This window comes from Branchiostoma belcheri, unplaced genomic scaffold (assembly GCF_001625305.1).
Source record: "Branchiostoma belcheri isolate BF01 breed outbred unplaced genomic scaffold, Haploidv18h27 scaffold101, whole genome shotgun sequence".
NCBI classification, from domain to species: Eukaryota; Metazoa; Chordata; class Leptocardii; order Amphioxiformes; family Branchiostomatidae; genus Branchiostoma; species Branchiostoma belcheri.
In genome coordinates, this window is record NW_017802392.1 from 172,986 (window position 1) to 198,210 (window position 25,225).

At 44.2% G+C, this 25,225-nt stretch overlaps 2 protein-coding genes across 2 annotated transcripts in view; one reads left to right on the forward strand and one right to left on the reverse strand.

Annotated features, from left to right (window-relative positions):
• Window positions 1–132: 132 nt before the first annotated feature.
• On the reverse strand, window positions 133–12,527 carry LOC109474313 (fibronectin type III and SPRY domain-containing protein 2-like). Its single transcript, XM_019774604.1, has 4 exons — window positions 11,343–12,527; window positions 5,120–5,313; window positions 4,303–4,443; window positions 133–687 (listed from the first exon to the last, which is right to left on the reverse strand). Exons 1-4 carry the CDS (start codon window positions 11,677–11,679, stop codon window positions 292–294), a joined length of 1,068 nt encoding a protein of 355 aa, XP_019630163.1. The 5' UTR covers window positions 11,680–12,527; the 3' UTR covers window positions 133–291.
• Window positions 12,528–20,677: 8,150 nt separating this feature from the next.
• The window catches only part of LOC109473945 (glutamate receptor ionotropic, delta-2-like), a 46,849-nt gene continuing 42,301 nt past the window's right edge, over window positions 20,678–25,225 (forward strand). The window contains exons 1-2 of the mRNA XM_019774130.1: window positions 20,678–20,693; window positions 21,393–21,551. Of these exons, the coding sequence (XP_019629689.1) occupies window positions 20,678–20,693; window positions 21,393–21,551 (175 nt within the window). The remainder of the gene's footprint in view (window positions 20,694–21,392; window positions 21,552–25,225) is intronic.

Genomic DNA, 25,225 nt, shown 5'->3' on the forward strand with positions numbered 1-25,225 from the left:
TCCTCCTCCTCCTCCTCCTCCTCCTCCTCCTCCTCCTCCTCCTCCTCCTCCTCCTCAGTTTGTCCGTCTAGCGGCGAACTGCTCTCTCAACGAACAAACTCCCTTGGCATGCTTATCTCTCTATTTGGCCGATTTCTACTCTTTTCAGCCGCCTCCCCAAGCCTGGTAGAGGCTAGGGAAGGGACCCTAGCTACTCGCTTTGACAACGTTCTTTAACGTGCTCGAGGTGTAGCTCTCCTCAAACACGGGACCTCTATTTATCGTCCTATCCGAGGGATCGTTCTGTCAGTGCTACCGGCTTCCCTCAGGCGATGGTGTGACCATGCCGATATCTGCGGGACTGTAGGGCGGTTCGCTCAGCATACTGGACGGGTTCCTGTACCACCGCCACCACGTGGACGCCTCGCTCGTGTCCGTGTCGGTAAAGTTCCAGAGGTGTTTGGGTACGGAGTAGCCGGTGTGGACCGTGATGGTCCCGTGGAACAGTTCCACCGCTGGGTAGAGTCTCTCCGGGTAGCAGGCGCACCAGTACTGCATGTAGCCCTGCTCAAAGCGGATGTACATGGTGTCTAGAGGAGCCTTCCGTTCTGCGTCTTGGAAGATGAGCAGCCCCCGGTCAGAGTCGACGAGCACGCCGAGACGTCGTACAGGGAAGACGCCTTTCCACAGTCGCTTGTGCTCCCGACCCTAAGGTGGAAATAAAGAAAAAAAATGTTGAAGCTAGTCCCATAGCCTTTTCCAGAATATAGGGGCCCGGGCAGTGGGTTGTTAGTCCACTCAGTCAAGAACACAGTATTAGAAGGGGCCCATCCCTCTCCACCCTTACCCCCCCCCCCAACCGAAGTGAGGTATTTCACATTTCACACCTGGGTTGGGTGAGGAAAGTCGTGTTCCCAAGGATATTATGTCTAGCCAACTAGCTACTCGGCCATTCGACGCCACCAGGGTCATTTTCCGTATTCAAATAGCGTGTTTTTACCCTAACATGTAGTTAGGGTAAAAACACCCATCAACTTCGCTATTTGAATACGGAAAATGACCTAGTCTGTTTGGTGTTTGTTCTGTACTTGTACATAGTTGTTACATGTTATGTAAGTATGTTACATGTACTGCAATAAGTTTTCCAGGGACCCACTATAAGGCAGTACAATGACATTGAGATGGGCCACTCTGGGTGAATAAAATAGACTCGTAGTTTTTGGTGTTTAGCAGTTTGTCGTACGTTGTTTCCATAATACAATTGTTGTGCAATAAAGGTGATTGATCGGATGAACTCAAGTTGAGTAAAAGACATTTAACTGAGTTGCATCACGGGACCGAATCACTCGAACCTAGCGTCGCCAGAACGTACTGCACCTGTATTTTGCACTGCACTTCCCGTCGACGGCCAACATCCCGTCTGTAGTTTCCAAATGTAATGTCGGAAAAAATATAGAATTTTGACCAAAAATCCAACTCGGCGAAAATCACGAACAAATATGGTTTTGCGCAGGCGTATTACGTTCTGCCGACGTGCTCTTGAACCTGGGATCACATCGGTAGAACGTACTGCGCCTGCGCGAAATCACTGTTTTTGTTGGACGTTTGAAGTTTGCCTGTGCAGAATTATATATTTCCACTCTCGCCAAGATGATCGATTAAGGATTGGGTGGAAAAGACCTCGGCGAGCTAGTGTCGAGTGTCTGCTCCCTGTCATACATGCGACTCTCACCGTGAGTGTGGGGTGGCGGGGGGGGGGATTTATTTTCGTCCCGCTCATTTCCGTCCAGCTTTCTCCTTTCTTGCGTCCTCTACCCTAAAGACAGTCTTGGTACTGAGCATTATGGTCGACTTGGGGTTATTCCCTACCCCTGCCTTTAATACTGGCCTTGACTAAACACACGCGACCTATACCCGAGGACCTATCTCTAGCTGTTGCTCTTTTCCTCTTCCTCGTCCACCCCTCTACTACTTAGTACCTCGACCTGGCGGCTCATCCTCGTACCTCCCGACGTAACGTTTCACCCGCCAGTGCTTGCGGCATCGATGGCCATTTGGCGTGGGCCTCCCATGACGCTGCCGGTCAAGAACTTGAATTTCCCCGCCTACCCTTAAAGAAACCATCAATGTGTCTACATCATCTACATATATTTCCACTCTCGCCAAGATGATCGATTAAGGATTGGGTGGAAAAGACCTCGGCTACGCTACAGTGATCGGTTGCCTTTGTCATAGGCTCACTCTCAAACCTCTTCCTCATTACTGTAGTCCTGAGCCCTCACTCGCAACAAGCTTGCCAGCAGTTCTTGTACTACTGGCCGTGGTCCGTAAAGGAGCGGGGCCCTTCCAGACCCATACTGGATAGCCGACACCTTCTCTTCCCAGAGCCTCAGTGGATCAAGGGCTACTTGCGCCAGCTCCAAACTGGGATGATGACGTATACGTGATGCTGGTATCATGCATACACACGTTTCGCACTTCAATCTCTCATCCTCAAGTGTATCTCGGGTACCACTAGCCGAAGCTGTGAGGTGGCGGCAAACCTATTGGGGAAAGCACGCACGGTCCACGAGTTAGGGCTTAGCCAGCCATAAAATGCCAAAACTAGGTAGCTATCTCAAATACATACAACCGAAAAATTGTACTACTCAAAGCGCCTTCCTATGCGTTTACGGTACGCATCTCCATACGACGTACAAAACAAAGAAAAATGACCAATTGCAAGGCCAAACCAAAAGGTCAATGGCTAAAGGAAGACGACCGAAAACTGTCCCACCGTCTCCCCTCCTGCTATAGATAGCCTTTATGGAAGACGACCGAAAACTGTCCTACTGCCACCCTCTGTTATCGGTTGTCGCTATGAAAGACGACCGAAAGCTGCTCTACTGCCTCTCCTCCTGCTGTCGGTAGTCGCCAAGTGACCAAAAGACGATCAGAAGACTACCGAAATCTGCCCTCCATCTCAACCCCCCTTGAGGTTGTCGGAAACCTCCACGCATAGGGAGAGCGAAACTATTCAGTTTCCCATCTAACTCGAGATTGTCCAACAACCTCTATCCCGGGGAAAGCGATAAACCATAAAACTGTCCAACAGTTTTCCGCAATAAATTTTGAGACTGTCCGACAGCCTCTACCACTACTGATACCTGACCCTGACCTTCAAACCTCTATGCACCGGCAAAGCGATATGCCATGCGTAAAACCGTCTAACAGTTTTACGCACCAAATTCTGAGACTGTCCGACAGTCCCTACCACCTCTGATACACGAAACTGTCCTACAGTTTCTCGCTTCGAGACTGTCCGACAATCTCAGAGAAGCTCCGCCAACACCAAAAGGAAACTAACAAGAATTGTCCCACAGTCTTTCCCCGAAATAGGCCTCAGGTTGTTCCACTATCAGCCCGATGCCAATCCGTTGATTATCCGACAATCTAGCAAACGCAGGGCCAAACGGAAAAATGACCAAAATTTCACAAACTTTTCCTTCCGAGGAAACGAGCCATCAACGCTAAAAACACCCGAAAGGGGAAAAATACGAGACTGAAAGAAGTGTGAAACGCTCCGAGGTACACACACGTGATTCCGGGGCGGACACACGCAAAATAAGGTCGTAAAATGACTCCTACGGCGTCTCTGCGTTCCGTGCCGTGACTCCCTGCGATGGCCAGTGCCGACAACGCGGAACTGGATCCCGAGAGAACTGTCACTATCCACTCGTGGTCAGCGTTGTACTCGCGTTCGGGGTCGCTACAGTGTTCCTCCGGGAGTCTGCAACTGTGAAATAGAAAACACGTTACCCAGAGGAAGAGGGATAGCACACGTACTTATCTACCGAGGCATGCACGTGCGCTGCCACGTCGACAAATCTTTATCTAGCCTGCGCTCCAAAATACCACCAGACAAACCTGTTTCCTCAAGACACTACCACAACAGTACCTTCTAAACCAGGTAACCAACGCGGGAATTCTCCATGGAACCAGAATAATGCCGCCACCGCTGGAATCACAGAAAAATGGCCAGATCAACCGGAGCTAAACCACACGCTACCTTCCCTGGGGCTGGCTTCACAAAACTGATGAAGTATGAGGGGTTGGTCACATGGCCTGACATCTCGCTCAACAAGAGTCTCGCGAGATGTCAGTCCATTGTGACGTAAGTGGGAATATGATGTATTTTTCCGACACAACGTTTCGAAACTAAAGATGGTATGTCAGTCTTAAATACGACCTTACACAATACGTTATGTAGAAGTGGTATGTACGTTACGTTTCGGGTTTCGCGCAGGCGCAGTACGTTCTACCGACGTGCTCCCTGGTACATACCTGATGAAGCGTGACGTAAGAGCCGTCCACGTGCGTGTGACGTAAGCACCACGATAGCTCATTGGTCCCCAGGTGTTCGTCGCGGGGGGTCATCCGGAGAGCCACTCCCACCGAGTAAGACATACTGTCCCTCACTGATACCTGATATGAAATGAATGGTTTATTATTATCGCTATGATCTGTATCTGTATAGCCGGTATAACCGCCTTTCGGCGTAACACACCAGCTCCACAGGCACGCGGCGCGGCGGCAGCTGGCTATATTACACCGATCGACTTGCTAGACCTAACCCTTAAACTTCTAACTCTAAACATTGTTTAAAGCTATCTAATGACAATGTCCCTACTGTACTTGGTGACAGCGAGTTCCACTCTGCGATAGTTATAGGAAAGAATGAATTCTTGAACACCTCAATCCCAGTGTCAATCCTTGGTTGATAACTCTGATACTTGAAGGCGTGACTATTTCTTGTTCTCTTCTGGGAACAGTTATTAAAAGCATATCACAGCCAATATTGCATACTTTGTCTACAGATAATATAAAGCTAACTATTGCCCTTTTAGATATTTAAAAATCATCCTTTGTACAACGACGAACTGTATGTCGATCTTTTGAGTTACCAGACAATGAACCAATTTATCAAACCCAGTGTTGTCTCTTTGTTTGCATGCTGTTTCTGACATTGTGCACGTATTGTAAACATATAAAGGATTCCATTATTGCATACGACTGAAAATTTTACCTATATAGAGGCTTTAAGAAAGAAAGAAAAAATATTTCAAGAAGACAAAAAACTGTTTTTTGAAATTCTTGTTACCTCGAAGTAGTGTTTTCCGACCTCTGGGAAGGGGGTGTCTCCCAAGACGGAGTAACTCGCACCGTTGAACCGTTCGCACACGCTCGGGCTCCTGATGTAGTGGTCCTCACTGTCTTCAAACGCCACCGTGCGGTTCCGGTTGGAAAGGCACAAGTAGCTGTGGGCCGTCACAGGTCTAAACCGGAAGTCAAACCCTGTAATAACACAAAGGTTGGAAAGATCACTGAATATAAGTTAGAATCGATTGAGTATACTGTTTTTATACGTTCTCGTATCAGACGTTGAGTGTTGGCATGGGCTACAACTACAATAATGTTGAGTATTTCAAAGTCATTTTTAAACACTTAGCTCACTGTTGCTAAGGTTTTGCATTCTACCAAATTAATATTTCTGTATTTTATATACTGTAATCCCTACCTTTTAAGCAATGCGTTCCCAGGCATATACAGACATTTCATGTACAAAATTAGGAAATTTTGACTTATATCTTATCCCCCTTATATCTTTATTCAAATCAATAAAACCTGTAAATTAAACATACGTATATCATGAACTATTCTTTCATATTAGGAAGACACGAGTATAAGAAAAATGTCACAAGGGCCAGAGTGTCAAAGACTGGGTAAATTTATATTGATGATTTTCGTCGTTGGGCTTTTCGACTTCTTTCTCTCTATCCTATCTTTATCTATGCTATCAAACACATCATGATCATATCCATACAATGTAATGCTTTAAGCAAAGCCCCTGTTAAACATTCAAAACTTTCCGCCCGAACACCAGCCGACCATGGTTGACTAGGTCTGACCAGGTTTTATACGAATTGAATCGAATTCGAGTTAAATTTGAGTCAAATCTGACTCCCTAACACCGAAAAATTTTGAGTAAAAAAAATCGGGTCATGTGTCACGCAAATATCACCACAAAAAGACGCTTTACCCGGCCGGTAGGGTTAGAGTTAGCGTCAAATGATCAAGTGGCTTCGCTACCAGACACGAGATAAAGAAGTCGCTGGTATTTTAGCTAGATATTGTGGATAGGAAGATAAAATCCGAAAAATCCTTGGGAAAGGCAGGTGTAAAATGGGTACATGACTTCGGTTGGGGAGGTACAAGGCGGCAGATGGGGATAGAGGGATGGGCTCTGCCTTTTACTACCATACCCCAGACACAGTTGGAAAACAACTGCCCTTACGGTCTTTTTTTTTTTACCCCGTTAAGGTTTTCGCGTCTTAAGCGGGATTGTTTTTTTTTAACGGTGTCGCTCAATGCAAGGCCATCGGCCACTTCTAGGCATAGAGCTAGAGGTATAGAACTGTAACAGCAACTCATCTCCCTGAGTCAGAAACATCCTCACAAGTAGTGAGGACTAACTGACCCACTAAAAGAGGCTTGATAACCTATGATGGACTTTGTAAGCTAAGATCATAGCATTTTTACTCCACTAATCAAGTCACCGTATTCTACCAAAACATCGGGGATTTTTTTTTGTAAAGTAGATCGGCTTAAAGCTATAATACGTCTATAATTAACCCTGGCGGTTATTTTGTTTACTTATGGTCGTCAACCTACTGGGCCTGTTTGTACTACGTAAATATTTCAGTACGTATTCCCCCACGTCATTTATAACGTTTCACTGATACGCTATTACTGAGTCCTATTCTAGTGCGTGCCGACAGCACGTTCTGTGCGATTGTTCCCTCCCAGTGCAGGTAAGAGCGGTGCTGACAGAGGTGGTCACGGTTGGCTGGGCGAATTGTGCCCTTGTGTATCGGGGTAGGTCAGGGAATGTGCTACGCTATTTAAGCTGCTTAGTGTGAGGGACAAAACCTGTGCTTGGAGACACAACCCGCATTATGAGACCCCAGAAACCTGAATGAGTGCACTTAAGAAGGCTTTAATCTGCCTAATCTGTCACGAGAGGTGTTTCTATAGGCTCAGGGTGTCGAATCGTTCGCGGTCCTGACAGTACATAGATACAGGGTGTGACCTGCTTTTTACCGATACAATTGGCAGAGAAAAATATGTCGGCGCTGCACCCTACACGCGACAAATTTGACAATTTTACAGATACTTTCACGGTCGATGTTCAGGGGAACTTGCACTTCTTGTTCCGCCGCTCAGAACCTTTCAGCGTGCCACTAGGTTCTCTTCCAGTTCTCATCAATACACCGTTAACATACCTGTCTCCCAGTCATTTTACAACAACAGCTTCTTTCCCCGGACTGCAAAATTATGGAACTCTCTTCCAAACAGATGCTTTCCGTCCGACTACAATCCACAAAGCTTCAAAACAAAGGTCCACCGCCATCTCCTGACATAACTACATTATACTCACTTAAGTACCTCAAGCTCTATGCCTAGAAGTGGCCAAAAATAATTGGCCTTGCATTGAGCGACACCGTTAAATAACATTCATAATGATAATGATCCGGTGCTAGCTCATGCTCTGTAGCTGTGAACGTTTCAACTACTAAAATGTCGGTGATACATGGCCAGTGACACACAATACGAAAACAGTTGATACATTTCCGCTCAATACTAACAATGTTTTCTATGTCTGTTCCTGTGTGCGTCGTGACGTTTGTGAGCTTTGTTTTGTGCTATGTCGCTGAAATGCTTTCGCGTATTTCCCTTTATAGTTCTGCGTTGTACCGTACAATAGGCAGGAGGATAACGAAGCAGAGAGCAGCCGGGGGAAAGTCATGTCTTTGTCATTGATTCTCATCCCTGACTGAACGTGAAGAGAGGAAAGCGGCGACCCTTCAGTCACCTTTCACGTTGATCACACAGGGCAGCGAGCAACATAAATACCAGCGTGTTTTCATAGCCTCCACCAGACGTTCCTAAAGCCCCTGAACCCAGAACCTTCCCTAGAAGCACCAACCAACCAAGGTCGGCTGAAGTTCGTCCGACCAGTTTTTCAAAGTTCTCCACGCCCCTCTTTGCGACTCAAATCACATTTGAGTTAACTGTGAGTCAAATTTGACCCTATCCCAATCACGCCGGGAACACTGCCGACCTACTCCCGAACATTAGCCAACCACCAGCCAACCATGGCACACCCATGGTACACTGTCCACACCCAAATGTTTCAACATTTTGAAACATTCCGCAGGCACAGACGAGCAGTTTCTGACCTCGCCGAACACAGGCCAACCACAGCCGATCTCTCTCCTGAACAACTCCTAAGCAATATTGCCGGGGTCGTGTGGCGTAGCGGCAGAGTGCGCGACTCGAACTAAGAGTCCCGGGTTCGAGTCCTGACATGCCACCGATCTTATGCCCTTGGGAAAGGCACTTTACACGACTTTCCTCACTTCGCTCAGGTGTAATTGAGTATTGTCCTGTCATGTATTTGTCCCGTGTTGGTGGCGGCATTAATATAAGTTGAAAAAAAAAACTTCAGTGTGTCGTCACCACGTCTGGTGATTACATGTTGGAATGAAAAAAATATTGCCGGAGAGTTCGGCTGGTGTTCGGGAGGCCATATTCCGCTATTTGAATTTGTGACAGGGGCTTAAGAGATTTTGGGATGATAGAATTCGGATAGAATTTATGAGTGGATAATTTGCCAGGAGAGTGAGCGGCGATAGGGGTAACATTTCCTAACTGTGCGGGTAAAGACCCTATTACACATTCACGAATTTGGCCTGCCGAGCACTGGCCGAAAGTCCCCAAGATTTGATAGAACTACGTCAGAGCAAAGGCAGCTACATGTAGGTCGTCTGGTGTTCGGCGACTTCGGCTACTATCCGGCTGCGCCAGCTAAATGTTTTAAATAATAACCTTTATTGTACATTCATGCCCTATCGGGCTAAGTACAGGTGAACAGATGAAATGGGTAATATACATGTTTGTAGTACAAATAGCTCTAAAACTACTCTAATACAGAGGTTCGGCTTCTTCTCTTTTCTTTGTGATGTTAAAAATATAATTTGAAATGGGTTTGTATAATACAGGATGATCAAAGCGCATAAGAAAGATATATTTTTCAACATTATGTTTCATTGGGGGGTTGGTCAGGAGATTCGACCATGATTGGCTGGTAGTCGACTGTAAGTCATCAGAAAACCAGCCAACCATTTGCAAGTTAGTCTGTACAGTATTTGGGGAGTGTTTGAAGTTAAACGTGACTCAAATCTAACTCAAATTCGTTTTGATTCGTATAGAAAGGTCACAGTGCTGCCGGACGTCAGCCGAACCTGGTCAGCTGGTGTTCGGGATCAAGGTCGGGAGAAGGTGGTGAATGTGTGACAGGGGCTTTAATGAACTCTCCTGGCAAATCATTCTTTACTTGGAGATCACCGCAATTTTTTTTCAACAAATGCTCCTGCAGTTTCAGAACAAGGCGCTAGGGGACCCAAACTCATGTCACTTCTTCCCTACCCCAAGAGCTATCTACCAACTAAAATTCGTGACCGTAGCATGTCCAGAACATGAGATATGAAAACCGGACGTTCAGCTGCAGTACCTAGGAAAGCCACCAGGGGGCCTAAAATCTAATCATTTCTAGGTCTCATGAAGACCTACCCACCTACCAAGTTTCATTCCAATCCATTCACTGCTTCCCGAGTTATCTTGCTAAACCACACACACACACAAACACACACACCCACACACACACACAAACGCTACTGAAAACATAACCTTCTTGGCGAAGGTAACTACATTGTCGAAAACATGTGAGAAATCTTGCCAACACCTTTACCATCATGTAACAAGAAACTATTCTTCTTTTAACTTCTCAAAATCAACACATTTTGGAAAAGGTGGGACATTACGTCGTCCATGGTTTACAGAAGAGAAGTCAAACCCTACAGACACAGTTTTAGACATAGTTATAGTTCTAGACAGCTACCTTTATCATGTAGACTTTAGTTATTGTATACTCTATTTCATTGTTCTTTTATGTTTTGTAATTTGCAATTAGCCTCCGGGCAAGAATTTGCAATAAACTTTTCATGATGTAATCCCCCCTCCCCCGGAACGTGCGGTAACCCATAGCAACACTTACACGCCATGCCTCACTGCACATGACACGGGCAATGTACAGTAGATAAAATCTCCGCAGGTAACCAAAGGTGAAAAGAAACATGTGGATCTGAAGTACCTCCCAAACCTCCGGTGGGTCCAAGTATGGTTTACATTGCCCCGTGCTTAGTTATACTTCAAACACTCGACTCGCTGCACGGTAGCAACCTGTTATATTACTTGACGTACGTTTGGTTTCTTGTGTAAAAAAGCTAGCGCCAGTTCTTTATACTTGGCACAATGAAAGGCCATGTACACAGCGTTATCGCTGTTTATATTGCGGAGTGCTGTTTGCACGGCAACAAGTAATTAATGGCGATACAGGCGGGTACACACAGGAATCATGCGAGGCAGAGGGGCTGTTGTAACCAAACCTGTGCTTTATCCAGAACCTTGATTCAGAACCATGATTCTGGTACAGTTCTGGATAATCCACGCGTATCCAGAACCGTGTCTGTGGCAAATTGTACGTTCTTGGATACGTGGAGACTATCCAGAAGCGTGCCTGACTCGTACCCTAACCCACCCAGACATAGAACCAGATAGGCACTGTTCTGCATGCCGTACGAAAACCCACATACAGGAACAGTCACTGTGTTTTCTTGGTTGAAAGGCCTGTGTTTTAATGGCATGTTTGACATGTAACGGCCGTAATATCATGTCACTTTGTCTCCATGTGTCACGCAGCAGCCAATATAAACAAGGTTCTAGACCGATATTCCTATAAACACTGCCAATAGTATCAAGTTCTCGTCTTCTCGCATGTCCTACTGTTTCTATTAAAGACAGGGTCAAAACAACAAACACAGAGAGAAAGTTGAGTGTGTGAAGCTGTGCTTTCAGGCTATAAGCGAATGCGTACTTTTCTACACCAGTGTTAAAATAAGCTACGAGAGACTTTCTCATACCAGTGTTAAAATCATCCAAGAAATATAATTATGACTTCAACAGGAACATTTGCAGTTTTGAGTACGTCAGATTTAGTACATTTGAGAAGAATCTATGAGATGTTATTCTGTGTATACTTACTGATATATAAACCTTTTAACCATTTTGTAGATTTTAAACACACTTGCTCTTTATACTGTTTCAAATTTGGGTATATCTATACTTCCAGTGCCTTGCGTAGCCTAGCAACCAACATTATTCTACTATTCAAAGATCAAGAGGGGGCTGAGGAGAGTACATACCTGGCAGTTTTGTCGGTGGTAACCGTATAGTCAGTTCTGACAGTTCCTCTTTCTTCTTGTACAAGATCGTCAGTAGATCGTCCCTTTTACATTTCTTCAACAGAGCCTCCAGTAGACTCATGTTCTTCTCGCTCAGCAAGCCCTTGGACTTGAGGATCCTGAAGAGAAGTTCGGGTGTCTGTGCGGACTGGAGGTCCCGTGAGCTGAGGTACCCTCGGCACATGTGGCACATGATCCCGAAGTCTGTCTCTGTCGTCATGCCGGCGATCTGGTCCAGGATTTGCCGGAAGAGTCTGACCCGAGGGTTGGCCGAGGCTGTCCGAGGGCGAGGCGGCATGGCGCGTTTAGTCGTACCGAGGTCTTATAAAATTGAATATAACGTCCTAGTTTAACTGTGAGACACTCGGGAAGTCTTTGAAGTGCACAGACACTAAACTAATTTTTCAGATTTAAAACTTGGTTCGGAAAGAAACAGACACAGCACGTCGTCAGAAAAGGAAAATCACCACCATTTGTGTTTCGCGAACGAGAATCTTCAAACAAGTCACCAGAACTTCTCTAAGAACTGACGTCTTGGTGTTGGGAGGATGAATGTGTTTATATCACCTCCTGCTGCTGAATCAAACGAGAGGTAATGGAATTCCTTGCCGACAATAGAAAGTGCCTGTCTTATGTTACCAACACGGGGTCCATGTTAGCAAGCAGCAACTCAAACTTGCTTCTTGTGAACCCTTGAGACACAGAAGGAGTTCTGTAACCGCCTGGTCAAAGACGTCTCGCGTTCAGCTTGAGTCGTGCTCGTGAGGTGAACGTCTTTCCCACCTGACGACATCTTTCAGACCATCACACCTGTCAACACCTGTACGTCCCGGCTGTCGCTCGCCCGTCCGGCCGGCCGGGGCGATAATAAGTACGGCTTACCTTCAAGTGCCGCACGGTACTCTGCCCGGCAACGCCGGTATCCAGGGACTTTGACCAAAGCTTGTTGTAAAGAACGTTACCTATTAGCAGTGCGCCACCTGTGCTACTCTGCCTGTTTGTGGTAGTCACACACCACTGCCGCGCCGTCTCTTTTTTCTCCCGTCCTTAGTAACAGGCCCGCCCCTTGATGGCTAGCATTACACCGGGAAACAATAGGGGAGGGGGGCACGGTGGATACTGTTTCTGTACCCTTAGCGGGTGGCACAGATCGCTCCACCTGACTTCTAAATAACCAGAACACGCGTGTCTTAGGAATGGAAGCGGGGTTTGGGTTTATTCTGGGGTTTGCGCCGGAAAATTGGGTCATGGAACAGTAGTTGACAGTTCCATCTAGGATCGCAAGGGGCGCTTCCATAGTGACAGCACCGTTAGCAGAGAGAGTAAGGGGTTATGTGTACAAAAGGGGCAAAGAGGGCAGGTTGTTTATTTTCTGCATGAAAGTGACTCGTTTTGTTTCGGTAAGATCACAACACCTTGTTGAATTATTGGTGTTTGTTGGTATAGGACGAAATCTTGAGTATATTTTTCTGTGTTTGTGTGTGTCTGTGGGTGGGTGAGGGGGTAGAGTTAAGGTTAGGGCAACTTCTGATTTTGGTATCAAAAATGTGGTCCACATAAAAACCACACACTTACATTAACACTTGCATTAAACAAATGCAATCATTAGACTCAGCCCAGTCCATTTATTCAGACTTGAACACTATAATCAAGACGGTAACAGAAGAGTCGCCATTGAAAGGAACTCCCTCTTTCCTCACTTCGCTCCGGTGAAAATGAGTATTGTCTTGTCATGTATTTGTCCCCTGTGTTGGCGACGGCATTAATCAGAGTTGGAAAAACTTGAGTGTGCCGTCACCACGTCTGGTGATTACATGTTGGAATAAAAAAAAATAACTCTCTCGTCTACCGATGTAGGTATCACAGATACTTGTAATATGATAGAATCATGTAAAGGTCAAGTTTTCTATTTGACGGCTTCCCTCAACCTTTCGGGAGTCAGAGAAAGACTCATTTGGCGTCAGAACTTCCCACTGTAGCCACCAGAGTCCTTCAGCAGCGGTGCCAGACCGGGTCAGCAGCCTACAGTTTAATACCCACGCACCAAAAACTCTCCAAATGTCAGATAAAGGACACAGGAAGTCACTCGTCTCACAACATTTCCCCGCGGAAGATTAGAACTTTCTTTCCGCGCTGATATTAAAATTGGAGCTGGAGCATATTTTCCCCTCCTTGTTGTCGGTGAAACCAAACATTCTTCTCTGTAATTGAGCCGATGCCTCATTGAAGCTCCGTTTATTGCCAACCCCGCGCAGTTTAAAGTCGTAAGAAGCGCTCCGATGATAGCTTTTATTTCTTGCTGGAGACAGCTTGTCGCCAGGCTGCGGCGGGCGGATTAAAGCGGGCCTTCGGGCGTTTTGTCTCACCCCGCACGATTGAGTAAATGCCATTGCTAGAACATTGATAGATTACTGTTTCATACAATCAAACGCAATGCGTGTTTAAGTCTTTCCCGGTTACCCCGATAAGACCACGGTTTATTGGCTGGAAAAGTTCCTTCTTAAGGTATCAAGACGCCATCTTGACAAGAGTTTATTGGAAAGAGAAGACACATGACCTCATAAGTGAAAGTACAAGTATTACTCATCTCAGGTAATTGTGATAGATGATAGCCTACAAGAAGGCGGATTTTCAGCACGAAAGGATACAAATGAATCAGCTTGAAAAACTTGAGTGTGCCGTCACCACGTCTTGTGATTACATGTTGGAAATTATAAGAAATAAATCAACTCTTGAAAAAAATCACTTTCTCCACAATCAAACCAGCAAGGCCTTTTTTTCTAGAAGAAACACGTAGGTATACAAACGAACAAACAAACAAACAAACAAACAAATAAACAAACAGACAAGCAAGTAAACTGACTGCCCCCACCACAACACTTCCTACTAACTCCAGGACGGATTTCCCATACTTAAGAAATGGTACGTAACGTATGTCAAGTTGAATCAGTGAGTTAAAAAGGCCTCCATATAATTGAGGATTTCATATAATACTAAGCAGTTACCATGATGGCTAAAAGGCAGAACGCGAAGTTGTATGAATTATATCTGTATAAACGTTTAATATCAAAACGTTGGTCAAGTGGACATTTGAATTTCCATTCATGTACGTTGAACCAAACGCAATATTAAAAACGGTGCCTTTGATTTACATTTTTGTCAAACATTAATTGAAATAAGAAATGGAGAAAAAAGTAATGAAGTCAAGTATGTTTTTCACAACCACATTTTCCCACAACTTTTCAATTGGTTTCAGTTGCCTTCATCGGGGTGTAGTAAACTCTGCTACTCTTTAATATATGTACAGGTACATGTATCATTTCTGCAAGCTTTATAAAAAACTCAATGTTATTTACTCACAACCATTTGTTTACAAGAGACGAAGTTTCGATAACCGTCTGTCATCTTCATCAGGGTAATTCAGAAGGGGAGAGCTGGTTTATAAGTCCTCGGTTTTTGATTGATACTTGTTTGTTTGTTTGTTTGCTTGTTTAATAATTTTTTTGCACACAAATGACAGAACAAGCCAATTTGAAGTTAATTACAGTGTATAAGGTTTTTCGTGGGTTAAATGCTATTAATTACATAAAAACGTATGGTAGTTACAGATAATGGAGATAAGATGGAACAAAAGTGGCAAAAATAAAATTATTGTAGATGTACGACAAAAGAAGGAAAACTTACAGACTAACTAGCAAACAAAATCAAATCTAACTAAACGAATGGCATATCAAATTTAACAGAAAGCAAAGAAAATCAAATTGCACACTGTTTGACCTTAGCTGGTGAATGTTTCCAGTTCTGGACTGTACGAAAACCATCAGACCTGCAGCCGGCTGAGAGGTGATCCCAGCGCCGGTAACCGTCCGGATCTTCCCGTCGATGATTTGCTGGAAGTCAGCTATTACCGTACTTACTCCAAGATTGATGTCGAGGCGTCGCCTAGCAACGCCACCCAAGGCTTATCATCCCCACAGAATCCTCCACACAGTCTTTTCAACACATCGACCCGGGAAAACAGTTTCCGCACTTCAGCGGGCGCAGTGATAGATAGCCTGCCGGAGAAAAGCGGTGTTTGATGTTTTACTAGTTGGTTGAACTACCCTGGCCCCTCCGGTGTCAGTATTGCAAACCGGTGGAAAATTGTTTTGCAATAATATGAATACATTGATATTGAAAACAATTATTTACCACCGTGTCCAAAATGCTCCCTTACTTCCCGACCATTCCCCAACACACACAAAAAAAAAACAATTTTACTACTAATTGAGAAGAACCTACATATTATAGAAGAAGTGGGTAAATTCGTCTTCCATTGTCTAAAAAGAAGAAGTCAAACCCAGTAAAACTAGTACCATGTATGTTGTAGAATATAGTATAATGTTAGAAGTAGATATAGTCTCACATGCCACTGTACTTATGTTGTTTGTAACTGCAATTAGCCCTCGGGCAAGTATTTGCAATCAACTTTCTATTATATTAAATCTAGATAGAATAGAAGATGAACACCATTTTGTAGTAGACTGTAGCTTATACAACAAAGAGGGAGTTTGTGAGTGATATAACGTATGTTTCCCTACCTCATCAACCTACGTATTACAGACAAATTCAAATTTCTAACGCTTTTAGACAAAACTTTGCAATTAATGTTACCTCGTACTTCCCCCGTCACTATTCTAACGGACAACACGTCATATACACGGTTCAACGAACCAGAAAAAAAATGATATAAGGAATCAGTATCAATCCATAGAATGGAGCAAATTTGATTATTTTATTAGCACATTGAGCATTTTATTAGGAATACATGATAATAAAAATTGTGCTGAGATCTTAAATTTAATGTCTTATCTCCACCATGTTAATAATTTCCCAATAGGAGAACTAATAGGAGAAATTATATTATTATATCATCTATAGTAATTAAAGTCTAATTAATGAAAAATAAGAAAGTTCCTATATCTACTTCCGTCAATTTTTTCACTATATTAGCGGAACTCAGTTATGTTAAGAATATCCCTCAACACTTGACAACTGTAACACATCTTTCAAAGCATGTTCGCGCCATTTCAGCAAATGTCCTCATACAGCCGTCAGCGTTTCACTGCCAAGCATCTGTCTGTGCTGCCCTGTGTGTCTGTGTGTCGCTGTTCTGCTGAGAGACCGTTCCATCAGGACTAATGACTACTCACGGTGGATACATTAATATTCCGGGCTGCCACGTTCTAATAACCTCCTTTACCCAGAGTTCCGTGGTAGAGTCGACCCCAAACGGAAAAGCGTTTAGTGTGTGCGTGTTGGCGCGGGAGTGTGCACTTAGATGTAGTGATGTGAACGCCGAAACTGATAGTTACATCGCGGGGCAAAACGCTGTGCTGCAGCTCGACGTCATTATTACAAGAACTCCATTCGTTCGACGAACGATTACTCTGAGTTGAGTTGCTCGCGGATGTGGAGCTGATAACACAGAGTCGTCAGCAGGCCGTGTTCAGGATGGCTGCCGGACTTTTTGTTGTGATGCTGTCGGTTGTCTGGACCGTTTCCAGCGGGGATCACACCGTGGACGTGCCGATCGGTGAGTCCGCAACATCACACTTCTCTACAGTCTATCTAATATTTCCGCTGAAGCACGAAGTGCCCCTGCAAAATTAGGCAAAACCGAGGTTTGCCGATGCCTAATTTTTGAACATACTCACGACTTCTCTACTATTGAACTATAACAAATATTTCTCGCACCGTTTCCGAGCTAGCACTAGCCTCTGTTACTGCAATCACTTTGGCAGTCTCTACGGGGATCGGCTCTTTCCCAATCAATGGTGACTCCGCTGTTCTCCGCCGCCTGACAGCAGGGGGTTGCCAAGTATGTTGTTGCTACTAGCGACACACCTTCTGACATACCGGTACTGGGTAGACAGGCGATACCACGTAATTACCACGTTTTACCACCCAGTAGAACGTTCTGGTGCAGCTGCACTATTCAGAATAATTCTCTTCTGAGTTCCGTTTCCAATCTTGAGTTTGCGTCTTGATAGCTGGCGATCAAGGTAGATTTTGGAGGGTCTTTTTATTGTCTTCTGCTCCACGCAGTCGACGTGAAATGAAGCCGCTCCGTGGACTATGTACCGCCGTGTCACACCCTCGTTATGCTGAGGTCACATTTCCAAACCGGGGCCCGGCCGGGCTGTTTCGATTAACGAAAAATCAGCTATGTACATCAATGATGTACGCAAATAGCTCCCATTATCAATTTTGTCTACGTTTTTGTGCTTTGTTTCATATGATACTCTTCTTTCCACAAGACTGCCCAGCCTGGCCCCAGTGTGGAAATGTGACCTCAGCATTAATAGACGGCGATCACTGAGCGACCGTCCAGCGACGAAAATTGGACTTGTGTGACCCTTGAGTTTATTAACGGACAACACAAAGGACTACAGCATGCACAAACATTTAAACAAAATTGTTTTTATGCATGGAATTTGCAAAACAAAATGGTCCCTTGGTCGCAGCCGTTTGTGCAAATTGTGTGTTCCACCCTGCTGCCTATGCCTGTGTCTGGGGACTGCTGGAGACCGTGCGCGTGCTTTTACGCTAACAGCGATCAGAGCCATAGCGGGCCGGCCTTTTAGGAAAGCGATTACTTCCGAGGACCGCAGTGCACATGGCACGCCGCACTGCTCACTCCGCATGCTGTCCCTCCTCACCCCGCCTGCTATCCCTCCTCACTCCGCCTGCTGTCCCTCCTCACCCCGCCTGCTGTCCCTCTTCACCCCGCCTGCTGTCCCTCCTGATCCTGCCTGCTGTCCCTCCTCACCCCGCCTGCTGTCCCTCCTCACCCCGCCTGCTGTCCCTCCTAACCCCGCCTGCTATCCCTCCTCACCCTGCCTGCTGTCCCTCCTCACCCCACCTGCTTTCCCCCCTCACCTCGCCTGCTGTCCCTCCTCACCCCGCCTGCTATCCCTCCTCACATTGTCACTACAGGCTGCGATCGCCTAGAGACCGCTGATGAGGGACCAACGATTTAACGTATAAAATAGCTGAATTTCAGAGATAAAAAAATGATTTATTACATTTTGCATCATACAAATGGTTTTGTTGTCTTACTTAAAATTTTACATCTTGCATCTTCTTCTGATTACAAAGTCAATGGTCACATAAATCCAAATGTCGGTCTCTGCACAGATGCGCATGATCGGCGGTTGGCTGGTGGAAGGGCCTTAATTCGAGACTGTGGCAGACAAATTGCCGTTCGTGTCCTGCCTCCATCTCCCGTCTAGTGCGGATATTAGGTCTTCCTTCCTCCGGGCACACAGTTAATAAAACTTTCTTCTGGGACCGTTCAGGTGACAAAAAGGGCCGGCTAAAGAGCTGTTTTCCCTGATCAACTGCCAGTCTTGTCACACAGCCGAATATGGCCTCCCGAACGCTGCCGAACTCTCCCCCACAAGCCATGGTAGGGAGTAGGTCGGTACTAAGGTCGGCTACGGTTGGCTGATGTTCGGCAAGGCCGGCTACTGTTCGGATGTGCCAGTCAAATGTTTCAAAACGTTTAAAATTCGGGAGTGGATTGGATGTTGGGTTATGATTGGGAACTGGTTGGCTGGTGGTCGGGAGTAGATCAGCAAAGGTCGGGCGTGTTTGGTAGTCACATTTGACTCATAGTTAACTCAAATTTGATTGATACGTATCGAAAGGTAGGTGTGGCTGAAATCTGGTCAGGCTGTTCCCAATCTACCTCCAACCTTGGTTGGTTGTTTTTCGGGAAAAGGTTCTTAATGTGTGACAGGGTTTAGAGTCTGTGCACAGAACGTAGTACCACGCGCTTACCATTTTAGGAGCTGCCTACATGCGCTATGCGTCGTAGATTTGAGAAGAAACGGGTGCAAACTAGAAAGGCCTCCAAAGCAAATGTAGCATGACTTCACCACATTTCACGATATGGCAGGGAAGGAGAAATACAAGGGAATACAATGCTTTATGTTGATATAAATATAGTCTGAAGTGACATATAACTAAGAATACAACAGTTTGATAGCTATCCCCTACATTATTGGTTAGAATTTATTTGAATAATGCAAACTGTTGATTTTCAAGATTAAAAAGCGTTTATGTCCCGCATTCCAATGCTTGAGAAGGAAAGTTTTGCATATCTACCCCCAAACACTTGAATGCAGTTCAATACTGTCAATATGGTATGGCTATGTGCAGCTGTAAATACAGTTAACCCAATTAGATCGCAACAGCCAATCAGCAAGACGAATAGAGGAAAAAAAGCTTAAGAAGAGGAGGAGAAGAAGAAACGTGAGGAAAAACAATATGACTTTACCACTATAGTGGTGAAGTCATAATTGAATATTGCAACTATATTAGGTACTACTTACGGCGATATCGTCGCAATGAAACATCGCAGGTGCATATGGACTGATTCATGTGACCCGTTTTCGTACGTCCCACGCGTTTTATTGACGTCATCATTGGATTGAAAAGTATTGTCGATACAAAATCGTCAGTTAACAAAGCATATGTTACGTTTTGAAAGGTATAATTCATTCAATCGTAATGTAGCTCTGCTTTGAATTGATGGAAACGTGTGGATTCATTTATATTAAACTTTAATAAGCATCTTAGCATGAAAGTTCATCTGTGTTGGTACAAGTCATTATGAAATAAAGACTAAGCTTTAACTTCCAACACTAGATACAGAATTGGGACTGACCCAAATTTTCGGTTGACTCCATCAACCTTTTTCACGGAATGGACCCGTCTACTCTTGGAACGTGACGTCAGAGACACGTGACCGTAGAAGGGGTCATACGTGCCAGATAACTTGTGTCGCCCCCCGTCTCTGTTCATCCTGTTTGATAAGCATCCTAGAGAGGCATGACCGCGTGCCAACGAATTAATTTTTGAAGACTCAGCTTGTCCAATATTGTTAATCATTTTCCATTTGTTGATCAATTCTTCCATCGTTCCACAGGCTGGATTGATCTGAGGATAATTAAACACATCAGCTCGCTCCGTTTAAGCAATACATCTTCCTTAATTAAGCCCCTGTCACGAATTTGGCCTCCCGAGCACCAGCCGAACGCCCCACAACCATGGTATAAAGGAGTAGGTCGGCGCAAAGTCGGCTGGTGTTCGGCGAATTCGCCTACTATTCGGCTACGCCAACCGACTGCTTAAAATTTTTCAAACATTCGGGGGCCTGTTTATGGTAGACCGGACCAAACAAAAAATAGTAACCCCTAAAGAGGGGCGCACAAAACGATAAGTTGACCGCTCTACCTGGTGAGACAACTATGTCATCCCAGCCAGGTAAGCACATATATTATTGATAATTCAAACTAAATTGAACTTTCTACGTTTTTGTTGGTCTTTTGTTGCATTTCGAATCATACGTTAACATCATAGATCAATTCTATGAAGTCAGACAAATCAAGTCGCTGAAAGGGACAAGTCACTCCCAAGTTGCCACTTCCACCGAAGCAAATCATTCTTCCTCCATGCACCACCTCCTAGGAGGAAGTTCCATGCTCAAAGCTTCTTTTCACTTTGGAATAAGCTACCCCGTAATTGCTTCCCCTATGAGTATAACCTTAAACTCTTCAAGTCTAAGGTCAACAAACATCTGTCCTCACTGGCTGTACTGTGACCCAAAACATTTTAATTGGCTCCCATGAGCCTTGTTTTGTGGTAACCGATAAAGTAAATAAAAAAAGGTCTCCATTCGGTAGAAAGTTGGCCTCAGGGGCGACTATCTTTAGTTTGTCTTGTGAACACTGGGTTCTTCCAAACGAGGTATCTAGTCCTATGCCTAAATGGTTTAAATTTAGGCCCGGGCACGGTTCTAGATAGTCTTCGCGTATCACGTTAGAACGTAGATTTGCCACAGGCACAGTTCTGTTTGCTATCCAGAACCGTTCCTCAGCATCGTTACTGATACAACATGGGGCAAAGACGTACTGAGCTTGACATCCCTTTCTCAAGCAGAAATGTCCTTGATTTAAACTCCAGGCGCCATCTTTGACCGGGTCCAGAGTGACGAAGAGAAAGCTGCCTTCACCTACGCGGTAGAACAGATCAACGCCGACAAGAGGATTCTTCCCCAGGCCCGGCTCATACCCCGGATGGAGACGGTTGAAAACGGTGACGGTCTGCTTGTAGTGGAGAAAGGTAAGCCACACCTGAAAGCCAGGCAAACATATGAGACCATCTTACTATTTAAATAGAGTCCCACGATCACATACCTTCGCCAAATGATGTCAATCTTTATGACTGACAAAGATGATTCCTCCTGATTATGCACAAAGGATCCTCATTTGCATGAATTATATCAGTTGATCATATTCTCCATCAAAAGACAGCCTTATCTTAACAAAGAAAGCCATGCTATCATTTCCTCATAAATTATGCAAATGAGGTCCTTATTTGAATAAGTTATGTTTAATAATGTTCACCTTCACTTAATTTAAAATTCAAATGCCCCAAGTATGAAATTCCAGGAAGTTAGCATTAAGGAATTATAACATTTGCTCATAAATTATGCAAATCCTGAAAGCGTAATTGTGGTAGAGTGGCAGGAAGGAAGGAACGGGAATTGGTTACCGCAGATTGAACTCAAGGTCAAGTTGGAAGGAAGTAATGGTTCCACCCACTCAAGTTACCCATTTGTTCTCAACAATACCCTATTAGCTCTGTTATAAGTACGATAGACCATCTCTTTGGTTGTGGTATGAATTCACAAAAGCTTGAAGCACCCTGAAGGTTGGAAATCACCCATTCCGTGAGATGAGAGAAAGCCGCCACATGTTGCACAGCTGACAGTTGGGACACTGCACACTGCGCCCTACGAATGCGTCCTCACACGGTGGTAAAATCTGGGTTGCAAAGTTCCCACATGCCATAGAACCCGAACTGTGTTCGATCGTGTTCGATCTGGGCAATTCGAATCGAACCCGCGTTCTATTTCGGGGTCACCTGCGGTCATTTACAATAAAGCGGCAAAACAAGCCTGTTTGCCTCCGTGCCGTGCAACAGATAAAAAACAACACTTTTCTATAGATAAAAACAGATTCCTGGACAGTACATGTCCGCTATCATTTTTTTGTTGACATGTAACATGTAGCGAAGCTACTGTCGTATCCTTGTGTGACCTTGAATACTGTAATGATTCTTTACGCCAGTATGAATAACACAATGCAGACTTTTGGTCGACATGACATGTCTGCAAAACTCGTTTTAACCTGCAAGCATGGAAAGTCAAGCATACCCCATTCACGGCTCAAAATGACCGTTATGGTTGTCCCGAAAATCGTGTTTTATGGATTTTTTAAAAATGGCCTCAATTTTGAATTATGGGTAATTTAGTGCGAAAAATGTAAAGAAAAATCATTTTTTCACCAATATGTCGACAAAAACTAGACTTAAAATCAGAAATTAAAAAATCCCTAAAACACGATTTTTGATCTTATTCCTAGTCCTCGAAAAATATAAAAATCGGGAATCTGGGGTAATATACGTAGCCAGGTTAAAACGATGTTTGCCTAAAAACATGACATGACTTGTGGTCGGAAATCCGAAAAAAATCGTCTTTCGGAGCGAAATTTTGAAAAATCAATAATTTAACATAAACAGCTAATATTGAAAGGATGTTAAGGCAATAATTTCATTTTAATTTTACGAAATTTACCATTAAATCCTTCTTGTATATTTTCAAGTGTTTTACTGGTAGGCCAAACTCGGCCCAAATAGCGTCTTGTAATCCGATACCTTTTAGAACGCGCCTAGCAATGGGAAAGAATACCGTAGTGACAGACCGCCGTGTCACGACGATTTGATGAAACCTGACCTTCCATATAATTTCTCATCATTTGCAAAGCACGCTTTGAAGGCGTTCGCCAATTGCCGAACGCACCTCTGTCGGCGGCGCCATATGCTGCGATAGCCTATTGGTTCTGCACTGATGCTTCCAATCTCACTCCGAGTACTCCCCTCCAGGCAACTACAAAATTTAGCCATAAATCAGAATTCAATTTCCAGCGTATCAATCAATCACACCACCCCGTAGCCTGTTGCGATGGGAAAGAATCGGTTCAATTTTCGATCCCAGATGACCCACGATCTTCGCGCCCGGAACATATTTGATGCATTAACAGTAATGTGAAGTGTGTGGGTTGGTGGCGGGCACTTTTAAACATTTCTTTTGACTATCACTTCTGTAAGCACATGGCAAATTGTGGTAATGCTGGTTCTTAAAACTTAGTACCAAGAATGGATCAAAGTCAGCCATTTATGGTATTTGTTGAAGTTATCACTATCGAATCCAAATCCATGCATATCTAGTTCTATGCCTGAATATATCAGGGTCAGGCATGGTTCTGTTCTGACTAGTCTCTGGGTATCCAAGAACGTAGAAACTGTTCTGTATACGTAAACATGTCTGAACATGATACTGGATGACTCTGGATACAACAGCTCACAGCTATGTCGTAACATTATAATAAGTCAAGATAGTATAGATTGTTTAAAACTACATATAATGAAGAAAAATACCTAAGTAATGAAAATGTGAAGATCAGAAATGCAGTCATCACAAGACTAAGAATAAGCTGCCACAAACTACAAATTGAAACTGGAAGACATACCCGCACCCCTCTGGAACAAAGGTTATGTACATGTTGTAATTTGAATAGAATAGAGGACGAATGCCACTTTGTTATAGAATGTAGATTATATAGTAAAGAGAGAAATGATCTGTATAGGTTTATACAATACCTCATTGATTTCCCTACTTCATACACTTGAGCACTGTAGAAAAATTCATATTCCTAATGCGACTTGACAAACCTTCCATAGAAAAACATATCTGTTTCTTTATCTCTATTATAACTAAAAAGCGAGAAGTTGAATTTATGTAATGATAACTAGTTTTATTTTGTATGTATCTTTTCATCATGTCTTGTTTTGACCTGTACTTAGCCCAGTGTGGCAAAAATGTGCAATAAAGGTCGTCATTCATTCATTCATTATATGCCACGAAGTTACGAACCACACACGTTAGTCAGATGCTAAAGAGACAAATTGAATGTATATTATGTATTACGTACTGCTTTGTGAGTAACCGGTGATGACCGGTGAGGAGCTTTTCAGTACCCTTACATCATCCCCTGACACAACCCTTACGCACTAAAGTGCTCTAAACGGAATCTCCGCTCTGCTTTATTGACATATTGACAGTGTTGATTGAGAAGGTTGTACCTGAGTCAAACAGATGGCCTTAGATGGCCACTGTGGTATCAGCACTCTTGTTTCATGGGTCCCAGTTCCACCAGACGGGGATGGCTTAGAAATTTTGACCCTTTGTATCATTTGGTCATAATTGGAATATACATAGATCTAGAGGTGTGCTTTAATAAGATAAAGCTACGACTACGATAATCTAACTTGGGCTGTGGCTCTTGCTTAGCACAACCTCACCACGGAAACTTTCAAAACATTATGACATTCGAAATAGAAGCAATAGAAACAACAGTACATCAGCAACATGCACATAAAATTATCTCTCGGTCAAATCAAAAATGTCTGCAAATACAAGGAAATGGAAGTGGATGACACATTGTGTAATCATTGTAGTGTGCAACATTTGTTGATAATCCTGGTTGAAATATTTGTCAGGACCCACCTTTTCCTATTCACCCTAACATCGCATGTGCTAATGGGTGGCTGATGTCAGGGTAATGTCGATATCAGGGATAAACCAGGCCATGAAATCCGCCTCTTTCACAAACCTCTGTTTCATCGGGAATGAGATACTCCATCACTGCCTGCTATTTCCATGGCTTCTCTCT

What these genes read in the sequence shown, in the direction of transcription:
- LOC109474313 (XM_019774604.1), bottom strand. Translation starts at nt 11,679, where the DNA reads ATGCCGCCTCGCCCTCGGACAGCCTCGGCCAACCCTCGGGTCAGACTC. An exon ending in ACCACCGACAAAACTGCCAG is followed by an intron (nt 5,314 to 11,342) that starts GTATGTACTCTC and finishes GTGTTATTACAG; the next exon opens with GGTTTGACTTCCGGTTTAGA. An exon ending in TCGGAAAACACTACTTCGAG is followed by an intron (nt 4,444 to 5,119) that starts GTAACAAGAATT and finishes ATTTCATATCAG; the next exon opens with GTATCAGTGAGGGACAGTAT.